General features: G+C 39.4%; 2 protein-coding genes across 5 annotated transcripts in view; one reads left to right on the top strand and one right to left on the bottom strand.

The window, feature by feature from the left end:
* On the top strand, positions 1-10,862 carry spcs1 (signal peptidase complex subunit 1). Its single transcript, XM_062970046.1, has 4 exons — positions 1-239; positions 6,312-6,371; positions 8,971-9,057; positions 10,688-10,862. The coding sequence occupies exons 1-4, from the start codon at positions 15-17 to the stop codon at positions 10,808-10,810; spliced, it is 495 nt and encodes a 164-aa protein (XP_062826116.1). The 5' UTR covers positions 1-14; the 3' UTR covers positions 10,811-10,862.
* Positions 10,023-11,934, bottom strand: part of nek4 (NIMA related kinase 4) — an 18,973-nt gene continuing 17,061 nt past the window's right edge. For all 4 annotated transcript variants that reach the window (XM_062970041.1, XM_062970037.1, XM_062970039.1 and 1 more), the window contains one exon: positions 10,023-11,870. In XM_062970041.1, the coding sequence (XP_062826111.1) occupies positions 11,778-11,870 (93 nt within the window). In that variant the 3' untranslated portion in view covers positions 10,023-11,777. The remainder of the gene's footprint in view (positions 11,871-11,934) is intronic.

Here is an 11,934-nt window from a genome sequence, read left to right as displayed (position 1 = left end):
GAAGTCCAAGCGCAATGAGAAAACCGTCGCCGCCACCGCTTCCGGCGAGCTCGGTGGTTCCCTCCCTTTGGCGCCGGACCGCCTGCGCGAGAGAGTCAGAAGCTCCTCCTCCGCCGTGTGACCCCGCCTCCTCCTCGGACGCCAACTCGCAGGGAGAGCCTCTGCCGCGGCCTGAGAGCAAGCAACCGCCTGAAAGGGACGCCATGCTCCACGTATTCCCCAACATCCCCACGCAGATGGTAAGGCGCTGTGGTGCGGTGCGGGAGCATTTGGTGCTGTATGGAACCAACGTGGTTTCAAACTGGATTAATTCTGGGTTATTGTATGTCTTTCGGGCTGTGTGGCCATGTTCCAGAAGTATTCTCTCCTGACGTTTCGCCCACATCTATGGCAGGCATCCTCAGAGGTTGTGTCCATACCTCACAACCTCTGAGGATGCCTGCCATAGATGTGGGCGAAACGTCAGGAGAGAATACTTCTGGAACATGGCCACACATCCCGAAAGACATACAACAACTCTGTGATCCCAGCCATGAAAGCCTTCGACAACACATTGGATTAATTCTATAGTGTAGATGAGGCAGGGCAAACTTGGGCCCTCTAAGTGGCAGAAGGGGGAAAGGAAGGGGCCTGAGGCTGTTAGGAATGGTGGGAGTTGGAGTCCAAAACACCCAAGGGGCCCAAGTTTGCCCGTGCCTGGTGTAGCAATATTACTAGCTGAATACTTCTTTTTGTTTTCGGGACAGGATAAAGTGTTCAGGCATCCAGGCACTGGGCAGGAAACTGCCTTTCTGTTTGTGATTGTAAAGCAGACGTGGCCTAAGCAAAGCTGGTCATGGCTGTTTCCGCTCCGTAGCAAATGCTGCCTCCAAAAGCAGCTTCCATATACAGTATAGTCACACTTATCCAACATAAATGGGCCGGCAGAATGTTGGATAAGCGAATATGTTGGATAATAAGGAGAGATTATGGAAGAAGCCTATTAAATATCAAATTAGGTTATGATTTTACAAATTAAGCACCAAAACATCATGTTATACAACAAATCTGACAGAAAAAGTAGTTCAATACGCAGTAATGCTATGTAGTAATTACTGTATTTATGGATTTAGCACCAAAATATCACGATATATTGAAAACATTGACTACAAAAATGTGTTGGATAATCCAGAATGTTGGATAAGCGAGTGTTGGATAAGTGAGACTCTACTGTACATGCAGAGAAGGTTCCATGGACAAAGAAGTAGAGTCTCGCTTATCCAATGTAAACGGGCCGGCAGAACATTGGATAAGCGAACATGTTGGATAATAAGGAGAGCTTAAGGAAAAGCCTATTAAACATCAAATTAGGTTATAATTTTACAAATTAAGCACCAAAACATCATGTTATACAACAAGTTTTACAGAAAAAACAGTTCAATACACAGTAATGCTATGTAGTAATTACTGTATTTACGAATTTAGCACCAAAATATCATGATATATTGAAAACATTGACTACAAAAATCCATTGGATAATCCAGAATGTTGGATAAGCAAGTGTTGGATAAATGAGACTCTACTTAGCACTTGACGAACCAACCTAAACACAGCATATTGTTTGAGAACACAGAAATGCTAGACCACTCATTAACAACCACCATTTATTTATTTATTACAATATTTATATCCCTCCCCTTCTCATCCATAGGGGACTCAGGACGGCTTACAATAAAACACAATATAAAAATATTACAAACAATTCAATCAGTCAAAATTAAATACATTAAACATTAATAAAATATACATATAAATACACAATTGGCGCATTTCGAGTCTGATAACTGTTCTGTCATTGAGTTTTAGGATGGTAATAGTTGATGCTGCTGTTATTAATCGAAGGCCTGGTCCTACAACCAGGTCTTAACTTTCCTACGGGAGGATAGAAGGGAGGGAGCCTACCTGACATCATTTGGAAGGCATTCCATAGGCGGGGAGCCACCACTGAAAAGGCCCTGTCTCTCGTCCCTGCCAGCAGGGCCTTGCCCGAAGATCTTAAATTTTGAGGTGGTTCGTAGCGGGAGATACGTTCGGACAAGTAAGCTGGGCCGGAACTGTTTCGAGCTTTATAGGCTAACGCCAGCACCTTGAATTGTGCTCGGTAGCTAATCGGCAGCCAGTGGAGCTGGTGTAACAGAGGAGTAGTACGCTTCCTGTACGCTCCAGTTATCAACCTGGCTGCTTCCCGTTGGACTAATTGGAGCTTCAAAGGCAGCCCCACGTAGAGCGTGTTGCAGTAGTCTAATTGGGATGTAACAAGAGCGTGGACCACCATGGCCAAGTCCGGCTTCTCAAGGTACAGGCGCAGATGACCATGTCAGACGACACAGAGAAGCCATTGAAATCCACAAGCATGTGGACAGTTTCAAGAGAAAGGAGGATACAATGAAAATGAACAAGATCTGGCTACCAGTATTTTTTTTAAAGTCTAGAATTGGCACAGTAAATAAAGAGAAACACTAAAAAATAGGAATTCCAGACAGAAAACAATTAGGGCCAGTTAACACCTCCCATCAAAGGATTCCCTCAGGCAGGAAGCAGCCAGGCTTTGAATCTGCAAGGCCATTAAATGCTAATCAAGTTGATCAATTGCGACATTCACACTTGCCTCAAACAGACAAGAGTTATTTCTCCCACCCTGGACTTTCCATAGATATATGAATCCCACTTTCCTAGTTTCCAACAGACCTCACACCTCTTGAGGATGCCTGCCATAGATGTGGGCGAAATGTCAGGAGAGAATACTTCTGAAACATGGCTATACAGCCCAGAAAATTCACAGCAATCAATTATTTGGATTATTGTAGGTTTGAGAAGTTTAAAGTCTAAATCCCAGACATTTGCATTGAAATTAAATCCTATTTATTTTCATGGGACTTTTGTTTATATTTAGTGAATTTTTCAATATTTATTTATCACCTTACTCTATAGACAAATACAGGCAATTTCTGTAGGTTTATTCTTAAGTTGGATTTATATGTGTGTTGTAGTAGAGCCTGTGAGTAACATTGCAAACAGAAGTATGGGTGCCAGAAGGGGGGAAAGGGTTACTCGGGAGCAGGAATCTGATGATGAGCAGCAGAGAAAGAGGATCCGGGACATACTTACAGCACCTACAGATGAGGAGTCGTTTGAGGGATTCTCTGGGGACGATGGGTCAATGAATGAAGGAGAAGAAGGAGACACCATGGATTGGACTAAGATAAGAGAAGTGCAAGCTATTTGTGAGGCGCCAACAACTATTGATACCTTTGTGGGGTTCTCTGGGGGTGAAGACTGGCAATCGGGATCCAACTGAGTCTTGGGGGATCTAAGTCTTGACAGGAGATGGAGGAATCGGAGGGAAAGTCAAGGGAATTCACGCGAAGAGCTGGGAGCAGCTGTGGGGGGTAGTGATGGGGCAGTGGTCAGTTCATCTTCTGATGATGGTTTGTAGATAAAAGTGGGTTCAGGGGTGAGGGGTCTTTGCAGAAGGCAAGGTATTGATCTGTGTTCGTGTGCTGGATGCTGTGTATTGGTAAAGATTCTTGTAGACTTGCTGTTGCCTGTTTCGTGTTCGGCGTTGGATTTGGATCGGCAGTTTGGATCTGGACCGGTTTGGCTAAAGACGCTGCTTCTGCGGACACTGGAGCCGTGCTTCTCTTCCTGCAACTCCTTTTGTTAACCATTTGTGTACTGTGCCTTTTTTGTTTTGCCTCAGAACGCTTTGTTGGACTTGTTGCTCTTTGCATCCAGTTAATCTGGATTATATTTCTGTTTACCTTTTGAACCAGGTCTGGTTTGGTTTTTTGAGTTTTGACCAGTGAAACTGCATTTTAGTATTACTGCGTCCCTTTTCTTTTGTTTTAATAAATTCTGTTTTGAAGTCACTTTTAAGTCTGGCCCTTTAAAGCGTCTGTGATTCCAACAATGTGAGTCAGAACAGGAAAAATTTTAAGTGTTACTGTTTATCTTTGGATAGCATAGGGAAAGTTTAACCACCTTGTAGTGTTTGTTTTGCTGTCTGCGCCTCTTGTTCAAAAGATGTCACCTCACTTTCTGTCCTTGTAACAATTGGATTTTGAAACATTTATTTATTTCCAATATTTCTATCCCGCCCTTCTCACCCAAAGGGACTCAGGGCGGCGTACAATTGGCAACAATTCGATGCCGACACATCATTAAAAACAACAACATATAAAAATGTATTACAACCAATTAAATACAGTATAAAATATAAAACATAAAACATATGCTTAAAATCCGTTCATCCGTTGGCTTGTTGTGGAAACGAGGATTGATGAGAAACTTCACTGGGGACTTTTCCCCATGGTATCTTTTTTAGGAGTGAATTTCTCTTCCGAAGGATAGATTTGTGACACTTCCTGTTGTCTCACCTCCATTCTTAACTTTTGAGTCGTTTGTAAGTCTGATATTTGTAACTTGGGCACTGCCTGTTATATTTAAAATAAGATTAAAAACACTGCAGTCCAGACAAAAGAATAAAAAATATTGCTGTGGATGACAGCCTTGAGATGAAATGGATGGATCTCTTTCGAATTTTATTGTTTTCTCAGAAATAAATCATCAGAGCGGTGACAATGATGATAAGTTCATTAATTTGTATTCCACTTTTTTCCTGATAGTGGAACTCAGGGCAACTAACAATATAAGTAGAATAAAATATAAATATACAATTAAAATCAACTGAATAATTTGTAAATTAGAATATAGAAATATCAAAATGTGTTAAAAACTACATAAAAGTATAGAGTTTAAAGAGACCACATGAGCCATCCAGTCCAACCCTCTGCCATGCAGGAAAAGCACTGACAAAGCACAGATGGCCAAATCTTTGAACTAACCCCACACAACATTAACGGACTAAGCCTCATCAATTTGCAAAGGTTTGGCAGAACAGAAATGTTTTACTTGCCACTAGGAGGGCAAGGATTGGGCCATTTTGTCCTCTCTAGGGAGGGAGCTCCAAAATTTGAGAGCAGCAACAGAGGTGGTGGGACAGAAGAGGAGAGCTCATCTTAGAACCCTAATGGTCTTGTAGAGCAATAGATTTCTTTAAATAACCTGGACCAAGCTGGGATCTCATACAGCCTAGCTTTAAGTATAGGACTTTGGCTTTATGTTTACATTTATTGCAGTTAGCATAATTCATCTTCTCCACCACAAGATAAAGGTATCTGAATATAATCTTTATAATTTCAATAGTATATAAAATTGAAATAAAATTGTAGCTAATTTTGGGCACCTCTACTTTTCTTTGCCCAGTGATGGTAGTTGGTTCAAAATGTGGAAGGCATTAGGGTTGAAGAAGGGTATCTCCATTACGAATTGTAAAAAAAACAAACCTGAGGAGTACTTCATGTTAAAGCCTTAAAGAAGCACTTTACTATTGTGAATAAGCTGCCTGCTGTGATGTTTGAACTGTTTGATGCCAATACTCTTTGCCACTTAGAAATTTGTTTGGAAATCCCGATCTTATGTAAGACTAAAAGCCCATGGGGTCACTGTTTATAGTGCTTCAGACAGTTGTGAAGTCTGGAACTGAATTTTTGAAAGCACGAGTAGAAACAGACATTTAAGCAATGATGCAGAATTGAAAAAATTATCATACCACTGCAAGATGGAGAAGAATTTTTCTCCTATTATGAAGGGCAGAACCATCATATTGTGTTTTTTGCTGTGTAAAAGCACTTAACAAATTACTGTCAAAACCTGCTAGAACAGTGGTTCTCAACCTAGGGTCCCCAGATGTTTTTGTCCTACAACTCCCAGAAATAACAGCCAGTTTACCAGCTGTTGAGAGTTTTTGGGAGTTGAAGGCCAAAAACATTTGGGGACCCCAGATTGAGAACCACTGTGCTAGAATTAGATTTACACCATTTTGTAGACAACAACCATAGCTTGCTGACCCTAAAAATGTTACAAAAGAATCAGCAGTGATCTAATTGGATTCCTCCTCCACCATTGCTACTTGACCATAGTTCCGATGATAGGCAATTGGGGTATAGTAGTACCAATAGCTGCACACTAAGGACTCAGCAATGTCCTGGGACTGGCACTGAATTAGATTGGCAGCACTCTGGGGCATCTGGCAGCAAACCTGATTCTCCCTTTTCAGTCAACATCTTTACCTTTTCTTTTACATTGGATAGAAGTACACCTTCTTGATATGCTTTGTCCTTGTAAGACTAGTCAATTTAGATTTAAATTAATTTAACTGGCATGTTATTATTCTTCATAGTTGTTTATACATACCTATTCTTCTTTCACAGGACTATAAAGGCCAGAAATTAGCAGAGCAGATTTTTCAAGGGATAATTCTTTTCTCTGCTGTAAGTATAATGAAATGAAAATCTTTGCAAAAGTAATTTCAGATGAATCTCATTGGTGAAGCTCATTTTTTAAAAGTTGTATGGTATGGTTCCAGTTTCAATGACTGAAATTCAGCTTGCATGTTTCTGCTGGAAGAGATAGAGGCAGTTTACGGATTCATCTTCTTCTAGGACCAAACTGAAAAGCTGCTTCCAAGTGTGTAAGGACTGGGAGAGGAGAAATTTAGAAAGGACTAGCTGTGCCCGGCCACGCGTTGCTGTGGCTTAGTCTGGTGGTGCTGGTCAGTCTACATTAGGTTGTATTTATGCTGTGACCTCCACCTTCTTTATACTCACATTAGTAGTAGTATTTGAAGTCTGTTACCTTCTTCAATTTTTGTGTTGATTGATAATTGCTTGAGATCCCTGTTGTCTTTTGTTTGTTGTTAGTTGTAATGTCTGATTCTGTTGAGTGCGGTTTATATTTTTATTGTGGTATAATAGTCTTTTTTTTGTTTTGCCTGTGTAGGTGTTTATTATTATTGTTGTTGTTGTGGTCATGAAGGTTGGATAAGTTAGATGCTACTGCATTGTTTTTTGGAGGCCCAGTATAGCACTGACTGGCCTCTCAGCCTCAGTGCCTGGCTGTTTCTTGCCTGTGATGGTGTTGATTCTTATTGTTGTTGTTGTTGTCATTGTTATTATTGTAATTGTTTTTTTGGAGGCCAAGTGTGAATGTAGGGATTGGGGAGGTGGATGAGTTGTGTTGTCAAATTTTGTATTTGTTATAGTCACAATGCGTTGTTGTGAGTTTTGTAGGTCCGGATTGTGGTTTTGTGGTGTGGTTGTGTTGTTACAACTGAGAGGCAAGGCTTTTGTGTTGTGTTGCCAAGTTTTGTATTTCTGGGGCGTTTAGTTGTGTGCCAAGTTTTGTATTTCTGGGGCGTTTAGTTGTGTTGTTATAGTCACGATGCACTGTTGTGAGTTTTGTGGATCCGGATTGTGGTTTTGTGGTGTGGTTGTGTTGTTGCAATTGGGAGGGAATGCTTTTGTGTTGTGTTGCCAAGTTTCGTATTTCTGGGGCGTTTAGTTGTGTTGTTATAGTCATGATGCGTTGTTGTGAGTTTTGTGGGTCCAGTGTGGTTTTGTGGTGTGGTTGTGTTGTTACAACTGGGAGGCAAGGCTTTTGCATTGTTTTGCCAAGTTTTGTATTTCTGGGGCATTTAGTTGTGTTGTTATAGTCATGATGCATTGTTGTGAGTTTTGTGGGGCCGGATTGTGGTTTTGTGGTGTGGTTGTGTTGTTACAAATGGGAGGCAAGGCTTTTGCATTGTTTTGCCAAGTTTTGTATTTCTGGGGCGTTTAGTTGTGTGCCAAGTTTCGTATTTCTGGGGCGTTTAGTTGTGTTGTTATAGTCACGATGCATTGTTGTGAGTTTTGTGGGTCCGGATTGTGGTTTTGTGGTGTGGTTGTGTTGTTACAACCGGGAGGCAAGGCTTTTGCGTTGTGTTGTCAAGTTTTATATTTCTGGGGTGTTTAGTTGTGTGCCAAGTTTCATATTTCTGGGGCATTTAGTTGTGTTGTTATAGTCACGATGCGTTGTTGTGAGTTTTATGGGTCCGGATTGTGGTTTTGTGGTGTGGTTGTGTTGTTACAACCTGGAGGGAAGGCTTTTGCATTGTGTTGTCAAGTTTCGTATTTCTGGGGCGTTTAGTTGTGTTGTTATAGTCATGATGCATTGTTGCGAGTTTTGTGGGTCCTGTGTGGTTTTGTGGTGTGGTTGTGTTGTTACAACTGGGAGGCAAGGCTTTTGCATTGTGTTGCCAAGTTTTGTATTTCTGGGGCGTTTAGTTGTGTTGTTATCGCATGATGCGTTGTTGTGAGTTTTGTGGGTCTGGATTGTGGTTTTGTGGTGTGGTTGTGTTGTTGTAACCTGGAGGCAAGCCTTTTGCATTGTGTTGCCAAATTTCGTATTTCTGGGATGTTTAGTTTTGTTGTTATAGTCACTGCGCAAACAACTTTATCATTTTATATATATAGATAGGAAGTAGAAAAGGAGGTTTTCATAACAATCTCCTCCCCAACAAAACCCTTCATTGAATCTTCCATTCTTCTTTGAATGGAAGGAGTCCTCTAGATGGTGCAGATGAACAATCCACAGTTGTGAGAGTAGGGTCTCTTTCTGCCAATTCCAGAGACATGAGATACATAATTATTGATCATTTTAACTGTTAAATCCTCTCTCCTTTCATTTTTAATACCTTATCTTGCCAATTACAAAGCTTTTCAGATGCTTCCCCTTCAGTATTTATTAGGACTTTCTTTAACATAGCATTCTGCTTCTCCCGTTCACTTCTGCTTAATTCAGTATGTGAATAGAAGCCCTTCTGTTCTCAGAAGTGGCATTTTGGATCCAACTCGGGTCTATATTGCTGTGTCCCTGGAGCCATGGAGTCTAAAGGTATCAATACATTATGTGTAAAAGCTTAATACTATCCTATTAAATCAGCCCTAGCCTAATTGAGTTTATATGTAATGCAATGCCTTTTACATTCTTTTACTTTGTTTGGACAGTGGCCTTGAATTTTCCTTGATATATTTTAATTTAATTTTGTTGTAGGTAATTGGCTTTATTTATGGATACATCACTGAACAATTTGGCTGGACAGTTTACATAGTAATGGGTGGATTCGCTGTATCGTGTCTGGTAAGAACAGTACTTTCTATAGCAAAGAATATATGCAATGCAATCCAAACAATGAGTTCTTTTTTAATGATCTTTATTAAGGGTTTTCAAAATTACATAGTTGTTTACTAAAGGATCAAGGGGAGGGGGTAAATGCTTGAAAGCATGGTAAGAAGGATAGGGAAAGAGAAATAGGGAAAAAGGGGAAGAGGTAAAGCCCTATAGGTTGGGTAGATATAGGGGGTGAAATGAGTGTAATCTATGGACATAGGAGGGGTAAAATGGGGAAGGAATGTTGTGAGAGGGACAGGGGGTAGATGGAAGGGAGTTTGAAATCAGGCTCCCAGGGCAGGTATCCTATGGGTGGGGGTTGGGGGGGGGGGTAGACTTCCACTCTTCTGTCTTCCATTTGCTTCTCACGTTGCATCGGCATTTAATTTCTTCTTGTATATAATCTTCAAAATTTACCCAGTCTGTTTCTCTTATTGCCCTTCCAGTGTTACTTTTTTAAACAAGTAAGTTAATTTATCCATATTTTTTAATGTCCATCAATTTCTCCAACCACATTGTTTTGGTTAATTTAATTGTACTTTTCCAATATTTAGACACCACCATTCTTGCATAGAATCATAGAATCATAGAATAGTAGAGTTGGAAGAGACCTCATGGGCCATCCAGTCCAACCCCCTGCCAAGAAGCAGGAAATCGCATTCAAAGCACCCCCGACAGATGGCCATCCAGCCTCTGCTTAAAAGCCTCCAAGGAAGGAGCCTCCACCACAGCCCGGGGGAGAGAGTTCCACTGTCGAACAGCCCTCACAGTGAGGAAGTTCTTCCTGATGTTCAGGTGGAATCTCCTTTCCTGTAGTTTGTTATTGCATATGTTATAGCATATGTAAAAAAAATTTCGTTATTCTTGACTTCTTTTGGAGAATCTATCACATCATCCTTTTGTAAATTTAATAATCCTAATAAATAATATACAGGTTTGCAGTCAAATTCAAATTTTATTATTTTTTTTACATTCCATGTGGATTAATTTCTAATAATTTTTGATTTCTTTACAATTCCACCACATGTGGAAATATGATCCTACCTGGTCATTACACCGCCAACATTTATTATTTTTGGTCTTATACATGAGGCTGAGCTTTTTAGGGGTTAAATACCATCTATGAATTAACTTTATCCAGTTTTCCTTTAAATCTGTAGAGTAACAATACTTGATTTTTATGTTCCAAATATTTTCCCATTCGTCTAAATTAATTGATCTACCCACATTTCTAGACCATTTTAACATTTGACTCTTTAATTATTTCAGCTTCTGTGTTCCACCAAACAATGAGTTCTGTGCAGACAACACATCCTACAAAAAGAGGATAATAGAAAGGCACATTGCCAAAGTGTCACCATTCGTATTTGAACCTCTATCTTCTGCCTTTATATTCTATCTTCGTCTTCTTTTAGAGTTCTCTACTTGTCATTATCTTACTCTGTACATATTTGCAATAATTGTAGTATAAACACTGAAAACTCTGTCTAGTTTTAATTGGTTTGCATGAATTGTTAATGTTGATGTTCTGCCAAAACTGTATTCTTTACAAAACTCTTATCATGGAACAATTCTGAATTGTCTTGGAAATCTTTTACAGCTCACACTCCCTCCGTGGCCCATTTACCGTCGCAATCCTCTGAAGTGGCTCCCTGTTCAGGAAGTGGCAACAGATGAGAAGAAGCCAGCAGACAGAAAAGTAAAAAGACACCCTAAAAACTGAAAACTGGCCTATCATGTATCATTTTCTGCCATTAAATTTGATCTAAACTGCATTGCTTCTGTTCTTTTATTTGGTTTTCTATGGTTTGGTTTTATTTGGCTTTTTATTTGGTTTTCTAACAGTATTCAGAAATTGGATCTGTACAGAACAAGTTACAAAATGTAAACCTAGCAAGAGTACCATTGCTATCTGAGGGATTAAATTCTGGACCTTGTCCGTTTAAGAATGAGAATGTAATACACATGAACAGTTTTGCTGTATTGGCTATAAAGGACAAAGTATTTCCTCTGAAAATCTCACGCAAACAGGAAAAATCAAGCAATATCGTTAAAAAGTCTACAACAATTTAACTCTACTATGGTTATAAGCAGCTGAAGATCTTGTGTATTCCTACAAGAAATTAAAGTATATCTTATTACAGCCTCAATAAAGCCTATAAAAAGCTGCAGAGTATTAATAGCACTTATTATGCTGTATACACTAGGTGTACTGCCTTCCTATCACAATTTTTAAAGTATTACTTAAAAAGGCATTCTTTATTAAACATGAAAACCAGAATAGGCCTATCTTTTAAAAAAAATCATTAGAATAATGCACAGAAATGATGGCAGCTCCAGGAGTTAGGTTTTTGTGTTAAACTCAATTTCATGACAGTAGTAGTAATAAGTTGTTTGTGAGTGTGTGCAGGACTGCAACCTTAATAAAGGTTTGAGATTTAAAGAAAATGTAAGATGAAGAAAATGAAACAATTACAGAAATGCTATCTATAACTTGTATTTAAAAACCCAAATATAATTTTAACATATACATTGTCATTTATAAACAAAATAACATCTACATTTTTTTAAAAAAAACTGTACAGCAAAAACTATCCCACACATTAATGTCTATAAACAGTCAAGTCAGCTACAAAAAAGGAAAAAAGTTTTCTTCTTTCCTTCAAGGAGTGAATCTAATGAGGTATTTGTTAAAGCTTCACATTTTCTTCCAAGAACTTTAAATGACGGGCCTTCATGCTGTAAGAAGGGTACTTGTTTCCCATGATCTCCCGCAGATTTAGCTGTTAAAAATATTTTTGAAAATCATACCTTGTAATTGAAGACATAACTTCTACCATGTGAATC

Source organism: Anolis carolinensis, chromosome 2 (assembly GCF_035594765.1).
Source record: "Anolis carolinensis isolate JA03-04 chromosome 2, rAnoCar3.1.pri, whole genome shotgun sequence".
Classification (NCBI taxonomy): Eukaryota; Metazoa; Chordata; class Lepidosauria; order Squamata; family Dactyloidae; genus Anolis; species Anolis carolinensis.
The sequence above is the reverse complement of the archived record's forward strand: the minus strand, read 5'-3'. Positions and strand labels throughout refer to the sequence as shown.

What these genes read in the sequence shown, in the direction of transcription:
- spcs1 (XM_062970046.1), top strand. Translation starts at nt 15, where the DNA reads ATGAGAAAACCGTCGCCGCCACCGCTTCCGGCGAGCTCGGTGGTTCCC. An exon ending in CCAACATCCCCACGCAGATG is followed by an intron (nt 240 to 6,311) that starts GTAAGGCGCTGT and finishes CTTCTTTCACAG; the next exon opens with GACTATAAAGGCCAGAAATT. An exon ending in GGATAATTCTTTTCTCTGCT is followed by an intron (nt 6,372 to 8,970) that starts GTAAGTATAATG and finishes ATTTTGTTGTAG; the next exon opens with GTAATTGGCTTTATTTATGG.